This window comes from Erythranthe guttata, chromosome 6, assembly GCF_056151865.1.
Source record: "Erythranthe guttata isolate IM_541 chromosome 6, IM_541, whole genome shotgun sequence".
Lineage (NCBI taxonomy): Eukaryota > Viridiplantae > Streptophyta > Magnoliopsida > Lamiales > Phrymaceae > Erythranthe > Erythranthe guttata.
This window is the reverse complement of record NC_142538.1, coordinates 7,629,976-7,650,018: the sequence shown is the minus strand read 5'-3', so window position 1 is coordinate 7,650,018 and position 20,043 is coordinate 7,629,976. Positions and strand designations below refer to the sequence as shown.

Below are 20,043 nucleotides of genomic sequence, written 5' to 3'. Positions count from 1 at the left end.
AAACCAGGAAAAGAAGATTAAAAAAGTCAATGATAGAGACCAGCGGCGACGAATGAAATTGTCCATAAAATTATGTTTTGGGTCAAAATTAAATAACTTATGAAATTTAACGTTAAATTATATTAAATGATAAAATTTGAGCATATTGAAATGTGATTGGCTATTATTGTCTCTTACAAATCTCTGTCCAATGTGTTGACTTTTTTGTAAATTTTTTAATGACCCTTTATGAATATACCTATTGAAAGGGTTATCCCAACCCACTCCCCAAGAGTCCAGCCCATTTACTTCGCTCTCTTTAAGAAACGTTAGAAACCAGACATGAGCCGATTAGAATACCGAAACGAATCAGAGGAACCGAAACGGGGCATGGAGAACCGTAAGTTAAAGATGAAGACAATATTGACACAAGTCGAAAAATTGAAGGAGGAAACGGAAACGGAAACGGAAACGGAATCGGAATCGGAGTCGGAAACAGAGAAGTTGAAGTTAAGGATAATCAAATTGCTTAGACAAGTCAAGAAATTGCAAAAGGAGGAATCGGAATTAGTTACGAAGACGAGCGAGTCAAGGATGAGTAAGAAGGGGATCGTTCGGCTATTTATGTTCGGCGTATGTTTTCCGTCAATTTATTCTAATTTCATTTATTTGGAATATCATTTCAATAAATTATTAACCTCAATTTATCATATAAATTTGTAGCGACCTGTGGCCAAGCTTTTGTATGACCGAGATTCCTCCGGCAAAGATGATGATCCCATACTCCTGCATGATCTCAATGTTTATGCTCAACTAGCAACCAATGCCTACAACAAAAAAAACGTAAGCTTTTTTTTTTCTTTTTTTTTTTCCTTCAAATTTTATGTTTGTTTTTGTTTTCAGTCCAAATTCGATGATAACTTGTTTCTTCTTCTTCTTCTTCTTTTTCTGTTGGTGTGTGCGCGAGCGTAGTCTAGTAAATACAAGTTGGTGGAAGTGGTGGGAGCATCCAGAAGTCTACCCATCACTTACCGTCACACATTGTATTTGACGTTTACCGCCAAGTGCGATGATGATGATGATGATGATGCCTCTGCCAAAACTTTCCAGACAGAGATGCTATTTGGAATCGATCATATTGGCATACTATCCGTTGATATTGTCGATGCAAGTGCAATTTCACATCCTGCTGCTTAGCTGTTATAGGTAATTTTTTTTTTTCAATTCAAGATTTACTGTGTTTTTTTGTTATCTTAAGCTCCTATATGTCCAATAATGTTATTGACTTTCGTTTTTCATTTACCTATATGCGTTTATATATGGGTGATTTTGCTACATGTTGATCAATGAGAATCTATATGTTGAGATTTTTTTACATCTTCAAAATTAAACAGAGATGCTATCATGCAAAATTTAGCAAAATTGAGTTATTGAGCTACTTTGCTTCTTTCTCATCTGATTGATGACAAATCACATATTTGTTTATTTCTAGCAAATATTACCAAAAGCAAGTATGACCAACCATGTTGTGGTCTCATTTGCTTGTGGACTATAGCAAACTCAATTTCGTCAGAGTTGACGTGGTTATAAGTAAAGCATTCTGATTGAATCTGATTAGAGAAAATGACGCAATAAGATAATTTTAGATCTGTGGTGTTCATTAATTTTAAATTCGTGTGCAGAGGAATCTGCTAGTACATCTAACTGCATCCAACTATGTTTGCGTCATGCAATATAAATAGTACCCTAACTATCAGCACGGTTATTAGTAAAGTCGTATATGTTTATATAATTGCTTGCCATACGTATTATTGTACACTCCTACAATGCATCTCATATGCCCACATCAATTCTCAAGATACCATCTATGCAGTTGATTAGATAAATATATGGGTGTAGTTGCTAAATGTTGATCAGTGATAATCTACATGTTCAGCCTTTATTACATCTTCAAAATTAGACAGAGATGCTATCATACAAAAATCGAGTTAGTGAGATACTTTGCTTCCTACTCGTCTGATTCTAAGTTACGAGAGTCACAAAGTGTATCAAAAAATTACTTCCCATGGTTAGGAGACTTGACCAACTTTTCAGACTTTTCTTGAATATGGTGTATACACTTTGCCTTGGCCAATCGCTCTAGAAACAATTCCGATACTATAGTTAGTTTATGGTTACATATCTTCGAAGACTGATGTCCCTATTTGAAAAATTGTACTTCTGGTTTATATTCCTCAAATTGAACAAAATGTATTTCTATTACCATATTTTGAATGGAAAGAAGAAACTGGTAATTATTAATTTTAAAATCACGTTAGACTTGAATTTGTGATGTCTTCTTCCGTGATCTCTTGAATGTTGTGCTGCCTGCAATGTAGTGCGTGAAGTATGTGAATCTTATCACTTGTGTTATTGATATTTGTGCTCCAACAACTTTCGATTCTATGATTTTTACTGGCATGTAACACCTTTTGGGATTTTGCATTTGCAGGTTATTCGAAGTTGATAAGTTATATTCTCTCATGGAATATAATGTGTTCTTCGTAATGTTTATAGGACTATGAAGTGTTTAGAATCTATTTTTATTTTTTCCCTTTTCGTGAAATAGTTGATGGTGTGTAGTTATGATAAACTTGTTAATTTTGAAAATATACTTGCTATCTGCTATCATATTTAAGATTCTTGTTTTGTTTCACTCGTTTTTTGGTTCATTAAATCTTTAGAGTTGCTACCATGTCATGGTTTTGTTTTGCTAGTTTTGTGGTTATCGAGTTAACGAAATAATTGAACTTTGTTTGATGTTTGGTAATCTCAATAACTTGTCGGTGGACCAACAAATATTATCTTGTCATGGCTTATCTTGCCTTTAAGGGAGTTTTTCTGTTAAATGTAGCGGGATTCGATAAAATAATTGTGTTTTCATTAGATTATTTAATTTTATATTGGCTAATCTTATTTTGGCAACCAAACTAGACCCTGGTGGAATGACAAATTACCAAATTGGTAATATTTGTTGAATGATTATTGGTAATCAACATATATGAGTCAAATGATATTGTAGCGCACCGTCCCGAAGCAAGCACCTCGTTGCTGGGACACCACTCAACATGCATTACATTTAAGGGATGTGATAAATGTCTTTCGAGCTTTAATAATTCCATTACGACTTCAAACGTGATTTTGATTATTTTTAATTCTAAATTTTGCAAAACCCGAAAAATAGAATTTGTAGTATTTTGAGTTAGTTTCTAATCCAACCTGAATCCCCAAAATTGGATGTCAGACGAGAAAGATATACATGAATTAATGGACAACTTTGATGTATTGAGGTATCTAAATTTCAAAATGTAACATATTCATGCATAACTTTGTCACACGGCATCCAATCTAGCGGATTTAAGTTGGATTAGAAAGCTAACCCAAATGACTACAGTTTTCGTGTTTCGAATTTTGCCAAAATCAAAATAGAAATACGTCAAAATTAGGTTCGAAGTCAAAATGACATTAGTAAAATTGAAACGACATTTAACATTTCAGTACATTTAATGACCCCAAATGTGCTCCTCAAAATTCGAGAAACAAAACATTAAACTTCAATATTGATGTGTATAATTGGAGTTATGCCCAAGATGCTCAAATTGGCCCATCTAAAGGAAAAACCAATTTATAACACTCAACGATGTGTATAAGTGGAGTCTGGCCCAAGATGCTCAAATTGGCCCATCTAGAGGATAACCCCAATTAACACTCTTAATTACATTCAATTTGTCCCACATTGGTTTTTAACAAGAAAACCATATCAAACTTCACCTATAAATATGTGTTATCATACACACAAGAAGGTACATACTATTTAGGCAATTAATTGTGTATATTGTGATAGTTTTCTGATTTGAGCGTCGGAGGACAATTGCCGGTGTAACACCCCACATTTTCGAAACCTAATGCCTAACCAAAATTCCATAACCCAAAAATTCTCACGTAGAAATCATTAGGAATTTTACTAACTTCAATTCTTTAAGTGCCTTATTTGCTTAGATTAATAATTATTATATGCCGATTAGATAATTATGTGCCTTATATGCTAGGAATTTATTGAATAATTATGTGCCAACTTTATTTCGATAATTATGTGCTTAAATGGATTAATTATTGATAATTATGTGTTAGATTAATTTATGTAACTTATGTGTACAATTAATTTATTTATGTGATTTCATGATTTAATCATAATTACATGCATAATACATGCATATATACGTACATGTATGCATATATATATGCATATGCTATATAAGCTATGTTACTCTAGACTATAGGTATATGTATTTATATATGTGTGTGTTCGGTTTTTGTGACTAAGAGAGAGATTAGTGATTTTTTTTATTAGAAAATAAAATTAGAAAAGATGCATGCTTGTACACTTGGCAAAGAGTGAGGATTTACACTAATCCTACACTCAAGCATGCTAAGTAATCTCAAGAGATACTCTCATGTCTTCTTCTCTCTCCACCTATACCCCCACTTGTCTATTCTTCCCCATCACCACCGAAGCACCACCTCCTCCATCGGCCACCACCTCAAATTTCTTCAACAAAAAAAATTATAGAAATCAAAATGCAAATCCCCTATATAAGCTTCACCCTTGAATATGCCAAGAACACCATCAAAAACACTTGCCCTCTTACGGGAGATTTAAACTCCTCCCAACTTGATATCAAAGCTCTTACCTTCTCTATTCAACTAGCTTGGTTCAATCTTGGAGCCACTTTTTGAAGGAGGTAACATTGTATCTTCGTTTTCTTCATTTTTCTTCATCCTCCTTTTCTTCCTCTAAAAAACCCTCTTTTCTTTTGAAGGTTTTTCTTTCTTCAGCCAACACTCTTTTATAGGTAAGAAATCTCGAATTTCTTGCTGCAATCGAAGGGTATCATAGTATGGAAAAGGATTTTCAAAACTACTTAAAAGATTCCTCACTTTTCGAAAAATTAGGGCTTTTTGTGTAAAATCCGAACTCTTGTGCTAATCTTGATATTTGTGTTCTTGCATGTCTAATCCATGTTATAATCTGTGAATCTAAGTATTTTGTGTTTAAGGATTTAATATTTCGAATTTTTGGGAATTTTGGAAAAACAAAATGAGTTTTCAAGATTTTTGGGGTTGCATGAGTAGATCTATCTATGAATCTTTAGGACTAATCTGGAACTTCTTGAAATTTCAGCATGAAAAATGTTTTCACCTTTAAAATCTCAGTAGGAGTAAGTGGAATTTTGTTATTTTCTATTTGGCCATAGTTTGGGATTAAAATTTGTTGGAAAAAAATCATTTTTGGCTTCAACACTACTTGCCGAGTATTTTAATTTTTATAAATCCGATTTTTGAGGAAACTGCAAAATTCTTTTTACATCTGTTCATTTAGTCAGTTAGGCAGCCTATAACTAAATTTGAGAATTTTTAGATGCCATTTGCTATTATTTTTAAATATTGGTTGTGCATGTGTCATAAATGGAACTTTTGTGTTTTAATCATTATGCCTTGAGTATTAATTGTGAGAATGTGAATTTATGGTTAAAAATCTGCAGCTGAACTATGTTAAGGGGTTGTAAGAATTTTTAATTCATTTAATGAATAAAAGTGGGAGAAATCCCATTAATGTAAAGATAAAAATGTTGGTGCTTTAAGGGCATGGTTTGATAATTTAATGCTAATTAAAGTATGTTTTGGGGCTGCATGTTATGTGTATATGTGTGTGTGCCGTGTGTGTGTGCTGTTGTGTGTGTAATTTGTGATATATAAGTATATAATATGATGCTATAATAATTATGTGAATTATGTGCTATACTTAAGTGGTTATATATATGTGTGTATGCTATGTGTGTGATTGCCGTGTATGTATGTATATTATGTGGATAATTGAATTTTGTTTGTATGCTCGTTGATTGATATTTGTGATGTCGTAAAGTGGTCATTTTTGTATTAGAGTCTCATTCGTCTCATGGTCTTGCATAAAAAGAGATTTCATTTTTACGAAAGGAAAGGTTAATGGAATGCTTGGGTTGGATAAGTCGGGATACGGGGGGCCGGTATCCCAACCATAGTTACTACAGATAAAGGGGTGGTTTGATTCCACCAAAAGAACGGGCTCAGAATAATATGCTTATCATCCAAGTAAAGAAGTTAATTTTTCACGGATCCGAACAACATAAAATGTTTTCATTCATGCATTTGCACGAAAAGGGTAAATTGGTAATTTTCAGTATTTCAGTCGATTTAGGTGCCTAAATGAAATTAAGTGTTTGTGTGTGTGTGTGATTGTTTGCCGACGAATGGTAAGGTGTGATGCTTATGTGTAATACTTATATAAGTACGTAAAACCATATTTTAAAACCTCGTTATCCATTCGGATTTCTTACTGGGCTTAATAGCTCATATAGATACTTCTTTGATTGCAGGTAGTAGTAGTAATCCCATGCCGGAATGGACCGAGTAGTGGATCGGAGTCCTGGCCGGAGGTTTTTGGATGGTCGTACGAGGGGTCTATAAACTATGCTTATTTTATTTTGGTGATGTAAACTAAAAACAATTTCCGTATTTCCATTTTCCTTAAACTCTAATATCTCCTCGTTAGGGAAATTAAACTCTTACCCTAGTACGGGCCTTATTTTGATATTAATATAGTTGGTCCGCTTATTTTGATAGTTGCATTTGTTACCCGAAAATCCCTATTCACCAAACGCCCTTAAACTCTGATTTTGTCTCGAACCCAAATTAGAACCTATAGTTAGATAAACGTAGCACTCGAATAATAATCTCCCTTTCCAAAGTCATTTCGAAACGAAAATTTTAAACGACCAAAATCACCCTAAGCAGTTTTTGAAATTCTCAAAGCTTCCAAAAGTTTTCAAATGACCCAAAAATGATAACAATGGATAAGTGTACTAAATTCAAAAAATTCTTGGAACTTTTCTCTCAATTCCAAAAAAAACTGCAAATTCAATAGTTTTTAAAATTTTCCAATAAAACTTTAAACAGAGGAACGACAATTGACATACACAAACATTACTCCAATCTTAAGGTAAAAGACACAAATTTGTTGGTTAAAAAATGTAAGATGACATGTCCGGATCAAAATACTCGGTAGGATCGCATTTGAGTGAAATTTCTCCGATGTCGTCGAACACATCCGAGTATTATAAACCGAATCTGTCATTTTTCAGATTTTTGTTTTGTATTATTTTGTACTAGACTTATCCCATTACTCAAAATAGAAACAAGTTTTGGGAAATGTACGTGTCCCATGAACCAGTGATAAAAAACGAACAGGAATTTGATTTTATTTTTGTCGTTTAATTTTTGGGGAAATTTGCTAGACACCCCTAATTTTGGACTTATATGGGTAGAAGTCCTAGTTGCTAGATGAATATAGGCCTAGGTCCATCCACATAAAAAAATAATATAAATTAAATAATAAAAATAATATATAGACATAAGTACCCTTATTGAATAAACATATTTTAGGGGATTCAGTTATATACGTAAAGTTGGGAAATCAAATCCCACTAATCACGATTGAAGGCAGAGTATCGTGTAAGACGTTTGGAAAACAGATCTTAGTCGATTCAAGTGGAATATGAGATCATCATGAATAGTTCGACAAACCAATACGAGCGTATTATAATTAAACACGAGAGTCGGTGTTGATAATTAGTTAACCCTTTTTTTGCCTGCAATCAACATGAAATTGAATTATACGAAAAGGTTTGTTAATGGATGTTTGTTGTTTTGAATTTTCGATTTATGAATTGTCGTTTTTACAATTTAATTTTCGTTCAATATCGTTTGCAGTTTATCGTTCTCCACAAAATTGGTGTTCAGGTATGATGTATTAGTATCGGTGAAGAAAGTGTCGGATGAAACGAGTTATAAGAAATTAGTTGATTTTGTTTGCTCGAAGTGGAGTTGCCTATGTCCGGGTAATTTTTCATTGACATATAATTTGTTAAATCACGGGGAATGCGTCCTGATGGATGACGAAGATGTTGGGGTGATGATGGATTACGTTGAAAAATTTTCAATCGACGAAGTATTTGTGAAAGTTACCTTAAAAGATGGTATGCTAGCAAATGATAACATGGATATTTTTGATTCACCAAATGAAAACCAAATTATTTCAGTTTATGAAAATGCAACGTCAGCTCGAATTTCACCCGGAGGATCACAAAACGAAAGGACAATGTTGAGTGCAAAGTGGAGTTATTTAATACAAGATGTGGGGCAGGTATTTGAAGAGGGGGTAGAAAATTTTAGAAAATGTTTAGTAAAATTTGCGTATCAGTGAGGTTTTCAATTTGAGTATTTGAAGAATGATAGAAAAAGGGTGACTGTTGTGTGCAAACAAAAAGAAGCTAAAAATTGCCCTTGGAGGATTCATGCCACTGTAAACATAAATAATGGATTTTTTTACATAAGAACTTTCAATAAATCGCATACTTGTGGTGTGGCACTATGTCGTTCGAAAAAAATTAGAATGAGTACAGAAATTGTGGGTGAATTAATGGTTAGTGACGTACGAATCATGCCACAAATGGCGCCTACCGATGTTGTACAACAAGTTAGAGATAAGTACGGAATAAACGTTACTTACTATGTTGCGTGGAACGCAACTGACAAAGCCAGGGGGGCTGTTTTTGGCGACCACCGATCATCATATTCTGCGTTAATCGCGTATTTTAATGAAGCAGAACGTGCCAATCCTGGTAGTGTGTTCGACGTACAATATGTCCAAGAGACGTTGACATTCAAACGATGTTTCTTTGCGTTTAGTGGATGCTTAATTGGTTTTCGTGCTTGTCGGCCAATGATACAAATTGATGGAACATTTCTTAAAGGCAAATTCGGCGATATTCTTCTCAGTGCCGTGTCAAAAGACGCTAACGATGGTTAGTAATTCAAAATTATTTACATATTTTTGTGGTAGTAACTGTGTGTACTGAATGTGTTAATGGTTTATGTTGAATGTGTTAAATGTGGTATGTTTTACGAGTTCTGAAGGAGTGTCAATCAAATTTTCCCTTTTGTATATATTGGTAAAACTGCAAATTGCAGATTGCAATCACGAACCAGTAACTGCGCAATGCAAACATCTGTGTTGTTTGTCTCACCATTTTTTTTATGTATTGTTTGATGCAGGACTTTTCCCTATTGCATTTGCTATAGTTAACGAAGAAAACGATGATAACTGGGACTGGTTTTTAGCATTGTTAAAACAGGCAATAAACGACGATCGTGTGTTCACGTTTATTTCCGACAGACAACATGGCATTCTGGTCGGGGTTAAAAAAGTGTTTCCAGACTCTTTTCACTCCTTTTGCCTCAGACACATGACAGGTAATTTGAACAACAAGTTTAAAGGGGTCCCAACTGGTTACAGGGAGGCAATCGTTAGCCAATTTATATCATGTGCATTTGAATTCTCAAAGACATCGTTCGACAAGAAGATTGAGAAACTTAAAGCTAGTGGGTCAACCAGAATTGTCAATTTTTTGAATGACTTGCCTTATCACAATTGGGCGAACGCATATTTCGAAGGGCAACGATATGGTGAAATGTATTCAAATGGAGTTGAATCATGGAACTCAAAAATCCTTGATTATCGCGACTTACCGGTTATGACTATGATAGATACAATTAGGAGTGAATTGATGAAATGGATGACCTCAAGGAGAGATAAATCATCCAAGTGGTCGACCATATGTTGCCCCAACTAAGAGAAATCTTTGGGAGATCTTGAACTCGAATGTAGGACATGGAAAGCTGAGAAGGCTGCAGATGGTATTTACGAAGTTCTTAGTGACCCGTCCATGGTCGTAGATTTGTCACAAAAAACTTGCACATGTCGAAAGTGGCAGATACTTGGGGTCCCCTGTGTTCATGCGGTCTATGTACTGGTCAATGAGACGTCACAACCGTACGATTACATTGACAAATTATATTACGCAGAATATTACAGGGAATGTTATGCCTCACCCATTTATCCGTTTGTGAGACACAGTTCAAGGGATGATGAAGTTTGCGTTTGCCCTCCTGAATTTAAAACACGTCGTGGTAGACCAAAGAAGAAGATGATACCGTCTGTTGGCGAGAAGATAAAAAGGAAAATAAGATGCGGGAGATGTAAAGAACTCGGTAATCACAACAAAAAGTCTTGTATAAATCCGATGTATTCTTAGGGGTGATGCTTTTTAGTTATGTTTTTTATCTTCCATTTAAGAACTTGTGCTTTGATTTTCAAGCTTCTATTTTTGATTTTTTTTGTTTATTTATTATTATCTTATGTTGATGTTTTACCATTTTAAATGAAATGAACAATTTGGCAGGTGGTAATTTTTTATTAGCTTATGTCCATGTTTTGATTAGCTTATGTTCATGTTTTACCATTTTTGCAAATGGTAAATTTGCTACAGACCTCCAATTTGTGTTATAAACAACAAACAACAAATATGTACCTCCATCTTTTATGTTATAAACAGCAAACAACAAACAGCAAATAACAACTATAAACTTTTACATCGTTCAGTGAAAATGCCGACTTTGTTTGGTTCATTACATCGCTAGCTGCACTAGTTAGCACACAATATGTGTAAGACACAACGAAAATAGCAATTTGTCTAATTTGTTAACCTGTCCTAGTAAATAGCGAAAATTGAAACTGCAAACAAAAAAAAGGTAACATAAACAACGAGAAAAGTACATCAAGGTATAGAATAATACAAGGATGTTTTAGCAACTGCAAAATTATAATTGTATCAAAATGCAACCAAATTAAATATCCAAAATAGCAAGAGTTCAAGGTAGGTTCTAAAATCTGATCATTATGCGCTAATCTAACTTCACAGTGTGTTCATCGTTTAAGAATTGATGAACAAAGTCACTTCGTAATGCGCATATCCCATTTTGTGCATCTTTAATGTCTAAGGGCTGTTGGCGACAAAATTGTCGTGCGATATAAAGGACGAACATCCCGCAGTCAACTGAATCAGGCTTTTGTTGTGGTGATGTCAAAACGGAAACTAATTTGGCATTTGACTTAATACCAAATTTCATCTTCCCATTTGCAATTTGCATGAAACTCTTCATTTCTTTGGCATCAACCAAGAATGGATCTTCTTTTCCGTCCAATCTTCTAGGCAATGAGGAGTTGAAATGCTCCCATGAACAGTTAATCCTATCATAAACAAGTAGAGTCCAGTGGGGTATTCTGCTCATGGGACCTTCACCTGAGTTTAACGGGAAAAGTAAGTAACGGAAATTGGTCACATCTTTTCCCTTCATGAAGTGTTGTACCATTTGAGTTGGTTTCATATTTTTTCGTATAACTCCCTGAAAAAACATAAGATATTACCTACATCACAAATTTTGTGTTTAAGACTTATAAACAAGATTAGATTATATATACCAGAAGCAAGCTGGGGAATATCAGACTCTTCCCCATACGAGTGGGGTCTACGCCGCTTGCAAAATGCCCTTCATCTTGTTGTTTCATCAAAAGGTACGCACAAGAGTCCATTATCTGCTTATGCCAAAATAACCAACCATTTCGAATAAAATATACGGTATGTACAAATATACGGTATGCAAATGTTAACTACAATTTAAATGTGAAAACACTGTACAATAGAATGCAAACACCAAACTACAAAAACATATTGCAAACAATCAACATGATAAGTAACACAAATATAAAATGTAAACATCACAACAAACACAATAAATTGTAATAACATAAGACAAATATTCATGTCTAAAGTGCAAACCACAATTAATAACAAATTGCAAACACCTAACTCAAAACATCAAACCTAGTTACATGATTACGCAAATGATCAATAAAATGTGCAAACAGCAAATTGTAAATATAAAAATACAAACCACACATGCTAACTGCCAAAATGCAACAACTGCCAATATCGAAATGAAACAATCATGACATACTTACATTTCCTGTGACTGACTTCCTCTCCAACAGCTTGAAAATATCGTCCAAATTTATACTTTCATTCATATTTGAATTAACACCATCCCAAAGGACGTAGCTGCATAAGAAATTTTAACTAAAATTAGTACAATATTGAAGATACTTATTTACGTTATAAAATGCTAAATGTAATACTTTTTACTTACTTTAGTGGAAACCGATCCGCAATGTTACTGACTTTCAACCTGTCATCGCTTGGCAGAAGTCTGAAAGGTAAAAATTGCTTATATTTTTTGTTTTTTTTCATTACTTTTGGTTCCATCGTGTCCTCGAAATCATCATCGTCGTTGCATGATGGAATGGTTTCGTAATATACAGGCACCTCGTTATTGACATTTTTGTCATTCGGAAATGTTTCGACCACCGTATTATTACCCTTCAGAGAGGCAATTGTGGCACGGAGCTCATCGTTAAACGTTTTCAGTTCCACATTTTGTGCATGCATCTCCATGATCTCTTGAGTTGCCTTACCCGGACTTGAAACATTTGGTTGTGTCAGGTGTTGTGTCATGTTGAGGCTGAAAGACGGTGCTTCAATTCCAGTAATTCTGCGTTCATTTGCAACAACAATATTGACATTCAACTTTTGCAATTCTTCTTTTAGCGTTCTCTCGGATTGTTTTGATGTCTCGAGTTCAATACGCATAACAGTGTTTGCAGATTGCAGTTTGGCCAGTTCCTCATTCAAACGATTATTTTCAATTTCAAGTTTTGACAATTTAGTATCATTGGCCAAAATCATTTCGTTTAGCCCAACATGTTTTGCTTCAACTAATTTTTTTGTTGCTTGCAGCTTTGCATTGACGGACTCCAAACTAGCAATCTTTTTCAAGTTTGAACTTGTTGTTCCAAGACTGCCTTTGACTTGATGAGATTTTCATTATCCGCCTCCAATGTGCAAACATATTTTTTCAATCCAGCTTCGCGTTCATTTCGCTTCGTTGTTACCTCATTATACTTTGCCATTCCGTCCCCACATTGATCAATATAATCGTCTTCACAGGGGGGATCACGAGATACATGCTCGGGGGTCGCGACACGTTCTGCATCTTCAACACGTTCTGCATCTTCAACACGTTTTTCAGCAAGAAACGTAGACGAAGAAGCAATAATAGTGTCTACGAGTTTTGCCAGAACTGCGTTATCCGAATTTTTGATATCGTCATCATCGATATCATTATCCATGGCAAGTTCTGTGTTGGCATCATTAACCTCATCAACTAGGAATAGTCTTTGACATTCATGTGGCAGGGGCTCAAGTGAGTTATGACGAACCTGTGGTGGTGACCTTATAATAATTAAAAACAAGTTGTTATGCCAAGTGCAAATTGCATTTTAATAAAACAGTACCTTGTCCCTATCTATTGATTCCAAAGTGTTTCCTTGAACCATATCAAGGATAGAAGAAATATTCCATTTTCTGAATCTTGGAAAAGCATTGACAGATTTAGGTAGTACCAACGATGATCTCTCGGCGAGCCAATACTACGAAAAATAAATAAGATAATTAGTAAAAAAATCATTGCAACTTGAAATTTCAATGAAACTGCATAATGCTAATGCTAATAACTAATGGAATTTAATCACCAGTATCAGCAGGCTGCATCCAGTAACCGACTCTGGGTCATGAGTTTGCATTGAATTCAGAAAGTATGAAGTTATCTCTTGCGCCCAATTGTAGTTAATGGTGTTATCCAAATTTTCAACATACTTGATCCATGACCATGGAACCACATCCCCTCCGGTGGTGAAGAAGAAATTGACCATTAGAAACAGCAGAACGATCCTCGTCACATCTTCGATGTCATGTTCTTGGTTTTTCTTCATCAATTGATCCAGGGTTGCATTCAGATGTTTAACTTGTAGCCGCTTCACGGATTGAAAGTGCCTTGCTACGATGCCATCCCTCGGTTTATGACTGCTTTTTTTAAACGTTATATTCATGCCGGTGGCGCCGCTTTTTACCCCAAAAATCAATTGGCACTCAATAGGGCTTAACTGAAGCTATTTTCCACCAATTATAAATCGACGTTTATTTTTGTCGTACGTCACGAGAATTTTATATATTTCTTGTACAGACTTACGGACTTCCTGCGTTGGGATCTCTCTCCTCATAAACGGCGGTATAAATTCCGCAAACGCGGTCCTTTGAACACATTCAACATGACGTTCATTGAAATTATATTTTTTGAAGAAGCGGACAACAGAAACGAGTGTTGCACGATATTTCGGATTTGGAACTGCTGGTTCTTTTTCCTGCTCAACTGGTGCCCTCAAGCTAGGTGCTATTGATTTTGTCTTCACTTTTTTTGACGATGTTGAACCGGCATTTAAAGGCGTATTCCGTTTCTTTCCCGCGACTGGTTAATTTAAAAAAAATGATTATACGATATTGAACAACAAATGTACGCTTTGAATTCCAAGATGCAAACTCATAACAAAAAACAACAACAATACTAAGTACGAAATCATAACAACAAAACTATTAAGTGCAAACTCATAATAAACAAACATTGATTGAAACTACCACTAACGAAACTCCTCAAATAAGCTATGTGCAACTTTAAAATGCAGCCCATGGTTGGTTATTGTAATTTCAATTTACATTTTTTTTTGTTTTTTTTTTAGTTTATACAAACACAAGCCTGTCTTATGTTCAAAATAGGCTGCCATATGCAATATTAACCCAACTACGTCCGAATCAAAATTTTTAGTAAATGAGCTTTTTGCAAATGAAAAACGAATAAATGGGTTCTTCAAAGTACCAAAAAATATAAAATCAAAAATTTTATTATTTGAACAAAACCGGTAAAATTTGGAAATCCAAAACGAACATATTGAAATTCAACTTGCAAACTCATAACAGATAAATGTAAATAGCAAAGTCAGAACACATAATTAGGTTCTTCAAACGTATTGTTTTAGAATAAACATAACCATAGTCGTAACATACACAAACCTCTCAATTTACCTGATTTCGGGGATTGGAAATCATCATCATCCTTTGCTGTTAAGGGGGAAAAAACGGTTTCTCAAATTAGTATTGAAATATTTGAAATAAATAGCAAACAAACTAAATACAAAAGGATCATTGATTACCAAGACTTAATCGTGTTTTGGCCATCGTATGAACTCCAAACACCAGCCGTTGATTCCGAGCAACAAACAATTTGTAAACTGCAAACAAAACGAAGTCAAAGTGGGCAACAACAATTTGTAAACTGCAAACAAAACGAAGTAAAACTGCAAACGACAAACACCCAAAACGACCTGGTACCCAAAACGACCTGGTAAAACGACCAAGAACCCAAAAATTGAACAGCAAATCGAAAACTGCAAACGACCAAATCGAAAACTGCAAACGATCAAGAACCCAAAAATCGAAAACTGCAAACTGCAGCAAATCGAAAACTGCAAACGACCAAATCGAAAAATTGAACAGCAAATTGAACAAATCGAAAACTGCAAACGACCAAATCGAAAAATGCAAACGATCAAGAATCCAAAATCGAAAACTGCAAACTGCAGCAAATCGAAAACTGCAAACAACCAAAACACCCAAAACTGCAAACGACCAAGAACCCAAAAATTGAACAGCAAATCGAAAACGAAGACAAAATGCAAACGACCTGGTAAAACTGCAAACGACCAAACACCCAAAACCTCTTGAAGGATTCAAAATTCGTGGTGAGATTTTCGATTTGAAGAATAAAGGGAGAAATCGAATTCAAGATTTTTGCAATTGGAATTTCGGATTTGCAGTATAATAGGGAGAGAAATGGGGGATTTGATTTTGAAGATATATTTTACCGTATATTACTAGAGATATTGATAGGGGTACTTTTGACAAATTATAAATACAAAAATTTGCTGGAAATTAGAGTTTATTAGATGGATTTTAACACATATAATCTCTTATAGGAGGACCTATAGCAAATTGCCCCTTAATTTTTTTAGCATGATAAGTTCTAAAATCGGAATTTTAATCACAGGTTAAATAATTGAACTTACTTTTGGGTTCAAATTTGATCCCAAACACCGGCTGATAATAACAATAATAATAATAATAATAATAATAATAATAATAATAATAATAATAATAATAATAATTATTATTATTATTATTATTATTATTATTATTATTATTATTATTATTATTATTATTATTATTATTATTATTATTATTATTATTATTATTATTATTATTATTATTATTATTATTATTATTATTATTATTATTATTATTATTATTATTATTATTATTATTATTATTATTATTATTATTATTATTATTATTATTATTATTATTATTATTATTATTATTATTATTATTATTATTATTATTATTATTATTATTATTATTATTATTATTATTATTATTATTATTATTATTATTATTATTATTATTATTATTATTATTATTATTATTATTATTATTATTATTATTATTATTATTATTATTATTATTATTATTATTATTATTATTATTATTATTATTATTATTATTATTATTATTATTATTATTATTATTATTATTATTATTATTATTATTATTATTATTATTATTATTATTATTATAATTATTATTATAATTATTATTATTATTATTATTATTATTATTATTATTATTATTATTATTATTATTATTATTATTATTATTATTATTATTATTATTATTATTATTATTATTATTATTATTATTATTATTATTATTATTATTATTATTATAATGATTATTATTATAATTATTATTATTATTATTATTATTATTATTATAATTATTATTATCATTATTATTATTATTATTATTATTATTATTATTATTATTATTATTATTATTATTATTATTATTATTATTATTATTATTATTATTATTATTATTATTATTATTATTATTATTATTATTACTAGTAATTGTACCCGTGCGATGCACGGGACAACAAATTGCATTCTTTTGATGTTGTAAGAATATAAACAAACGTTTGATGTATCGTATGATCAAAATTCTATTATACTGGAACATTATTAAGTATACTACACACAAAAAAAAAAGGACATAACTTTACTGTTGAATAATTTTCCAAATGAATTGAATCAGCTAATACCAGTAGATTGAAAATTTGAACCAGGAAAAAAATCATCAATTATGTCTTCCATGTTGAGCTGAAAAGTAATTAGATTTAATAACTAAGTTAACATAATCAAAACTAAACTATCGACAACATACCATGGTAAAAGGCCATCTATACATCTTGCATCGGAACTAAGCCCTTCTCCACTGCCTCATTTTAAGGTTGTTTTGCCACTGGAATTAACAATTGGAAAATTAAGAAACAAAAATAAATATAAACAATAAATTAAATATCGCATACAAACAATAAGTCTTGAAGGTCGACTTCCAATAGCTTGTGGCTCCGCCCATTTTTGGTTAATTTTCTCAAATCATCCCTTTCAATAACATGTCCAATAACATATAAAATGAAATAATTATATTGTTATACATCAAATATTAGAACTTTGGTATAAATTAATGAAACACATAATTTAACAAAATGAAATTACCTATAAGCCATGATGGAAAAAGATGTAAACTAATTGCCACACATGCAATAGGATGAAGAAGAAGATAAGAAACAAAATCTAAAGTCGGGTTACCAAAAGAAGAAGCCTTAGGTAGGGAAGAAATAAAATTCAAATGTTGCAGACATTCTGTAAAACGATGTCACAAAATCCGCTAGGGATGAAAATCAGATTTATTTACCCTTTTCTGTAAAAATCGAAAATCAGATTATTAGAAATAATATCTAGGAGAATTTGATGAAAATCGATAATAATATTTAAAATAATATTTCGGAGATAAAAATTTGATAAAAAAATCAAAAAATAATATTTAGGAGATAAAATCAAAAATAAAATTTAAAATAATAGTTAGGAGATAAAAATTTGATAAAAAATCGAAAATAATATTTCAAATAATGTTAATGAGATAAAAGTTGATAAAATATGAAAATAATAATTAGAATAATATTTAGGAGATAAAATATGATTAAAATCAAAATTATTATTTAAAATAATATTTAGGAGATAAAAATTTGATAAAAATCAAAAATAATATTTAGGAGACAATAATCTGATAAAAAATGAAAATAATATTTAGGAGACAAAAAACATGATAAAACTCGAAAAAAATATTTAAAATATTATTTAGGAGATATAAATTTGATAAAATTCGAAAATAATATTTAGGAGATTAAAATCTGCTAAAAGTTGAAATTTATATTTAAAATTATAGTTAGGACTTAGGAGATAATAATTTGATAAAATTAAAAAAATATTATTTATAATAATATTTAGGAGATAAAAATTTGATAAAAATAAAAAATAATATTTATGAGACAAAAATCTGATAAAAATAAAAAATAATATTTAAAATAATATTTAGGGGATACAAATATGATAAAATTCAAAAATAATATTTAAAATAATATTAAGGAGATAAAAATTTGATAAAAATTGAAAAAAAATTACAAATATGACATTAGGGTTTCTTAGGGTTGCCCTAGCGTTTCTTTCTTTTATATATAAGATAAGATATCTAGGAGAATTTGATGAAAATCGATAATAATATATAAAATAATATTTAGGAGGAAAAAATTTGATAAAAAAATCCAAAAATAATATTTAGGAGATAAAAATCGAAAATAAAATTTAAAATAATAGTTAGGAGATAAAAATTTGATAAAAAATCGAAAATAATATTTCAAATAATGTTAATGAGATAAAAGTTGATAAAATATGAAAATAATAATTAGAATAATATTTAGGAGATAAAATATGATTAAAATTAAAATTATTATTTAAAATAATATTTAGGAGATAAAAATTTGATAAAAATCGAAAATAATATTTAGGAGACAATAATCTGATAAAAAACGAAAATAATATTTAGGAGATAAAAAACTAATAAAAACATGATAAAACTCGAAAAAAATATTTAAAATATTATTTAGGAGATATAAATTTGATAAAATTCGAAAATAATATTTAGGAGATAAAAATCTGCTAAAATTTGAAAATTATATTTAAAATTATAGTTAGGACTTAGGAGATATAAATTTGATAAAATTAAAAAAATATTATTTATAATAATATTTAGGAGATAAAAATTTGATAAAAATAAAAAATAATATTTAGGAGACAAAAATCTGATAAAAATAAAAAATAATATTTAAAATAATATTTAGGGGATACAAATATGATAAAATTCAAAAATAATATTTAAAATAATATTAAGGAGATAAAAATTGAAAAAAAATTACAAATATGACATTAGGGTTTGTTAGGGTTGCCCTAGCGTTTCTTTCTTTTATATATAAGATTATTATTATTATTATTATTATTATTATTATTATTATTATTATTATTATTATTATTATTATTATTATTATTATTATTATTATTATTAATCAGTATGGAGTTGGGAGCTATTCTATTTTACAGCGAATCTTTAAATGTCAAATGTTATAGTTAAAATATACTAATAAGCTAATAATTAGGTTAGAGTTGCTTAGTGGAAATGAGCCCAGCCCATAAAATGGAGGCTAAATTCCACTTTGCACCCTTGAAATATACCATATTGGCACTTTGCACCCTCAAAATAAATTAATAGCACTTTACACCCTCGAAACACAATAAATCATTCATAATGCACCCCAAATGAATTTTTAAATCTAATAAAGGTAATTTAATATTTTAAGTTGTATTTTTTTAGGATGACAAATGTCAAATCCTTTTTTCTATGCATCAATTATTTTTAAATTATAAGTGTAAGAATAAAAATACATATCATCAACATATTTAAAAATTATATTTTTTATCACAAAAAAATATTTTACGAAAAAAATTATTCAGCTATTTCGTTATCAAGTTATCTAAAAATCATATTTATTCCAAATATTTTTTACCAAATAGTTACACCAGTTGTAATAAAAGATCCACCAATCGAATTTTTAGTGATACAAGTTTATTTT

The 20,043-nt window shown here is 31.0% G+C and overlaps 3 protein-coding genes across 3 annotated transcripts; 2 read left to right on the top strand and 1 right to left on the bottom strand.

Annotated features, from left to right (window-relative positions):
• The first annotated feature begins 206 nt into the window (after positions 1-206).
• LOC148770036 (uncharacterized) lies at positions 207-2,674 on the top strand. The gene is made up of 4 exons (XM_088819784.1): positions 207-612; positions 703-822; positions 952-1,185; positions 2,471-2,674. The coding sequence occupies exons 1-3, from the start codon at positions 322-324 to the stop codon at positions 1,174-1,176; spliced, it is 636 nt and encodes a 211-aa protein (XP_088675910.1). The 5' UTR covers positions 207-321; the 3' UTR covers positions 1,177-1,185; positions 2,471-2,674.
• Positions 2,675-8,002: 5,328 nt separating this feature from the next.
• Positions 8,003-10,208, top strand: LOC105954835 (uncharacterized). The gene is made up of 4 exons (XM_088818956.1): positions 8,003-8,257; positions 8,342-8,918; positions 9,169-9,586; positions 9,782-10,208. Exons 1-4 carry the CDS (start codon positions 8,003-8,005, stop codon positions 10,206-10,208), a joined length of 1,677 nt encoding a protein of 558 aa, XP_088675082.1.
• A 2,266-nt stretch (positions 10,209-12,474) lies between these two features.
• On the bottom strand, positions 12,475-15,157 carry LOC148770035 (uncharacterized). The gene is made up of 5 exons (XM_088819783.1): positions 15,113-15,157; positions 14,985-15,020; positions 13,601-14,373; positions 13,364-13,498; positions 12,475-13,288 (listed from the first exon to the last, which is right to left on the bottom strand). Exons 3-5 carry the CDS (start codon positions 13,955-13,957, stop codon positions 12,842-12,844), a joined length of 939 nt encoding a protein of 312 aa, XP_088675909.1. The 5' UTR covers positions 13,958-14,373; positions 14,985-15,020; positions 15,113-15,157; the 3' UTR covers positions 12,475-12,841.
• Between the last annotated feature and the right edge of the window lie 4,886 nt (positions 15,158-20,043).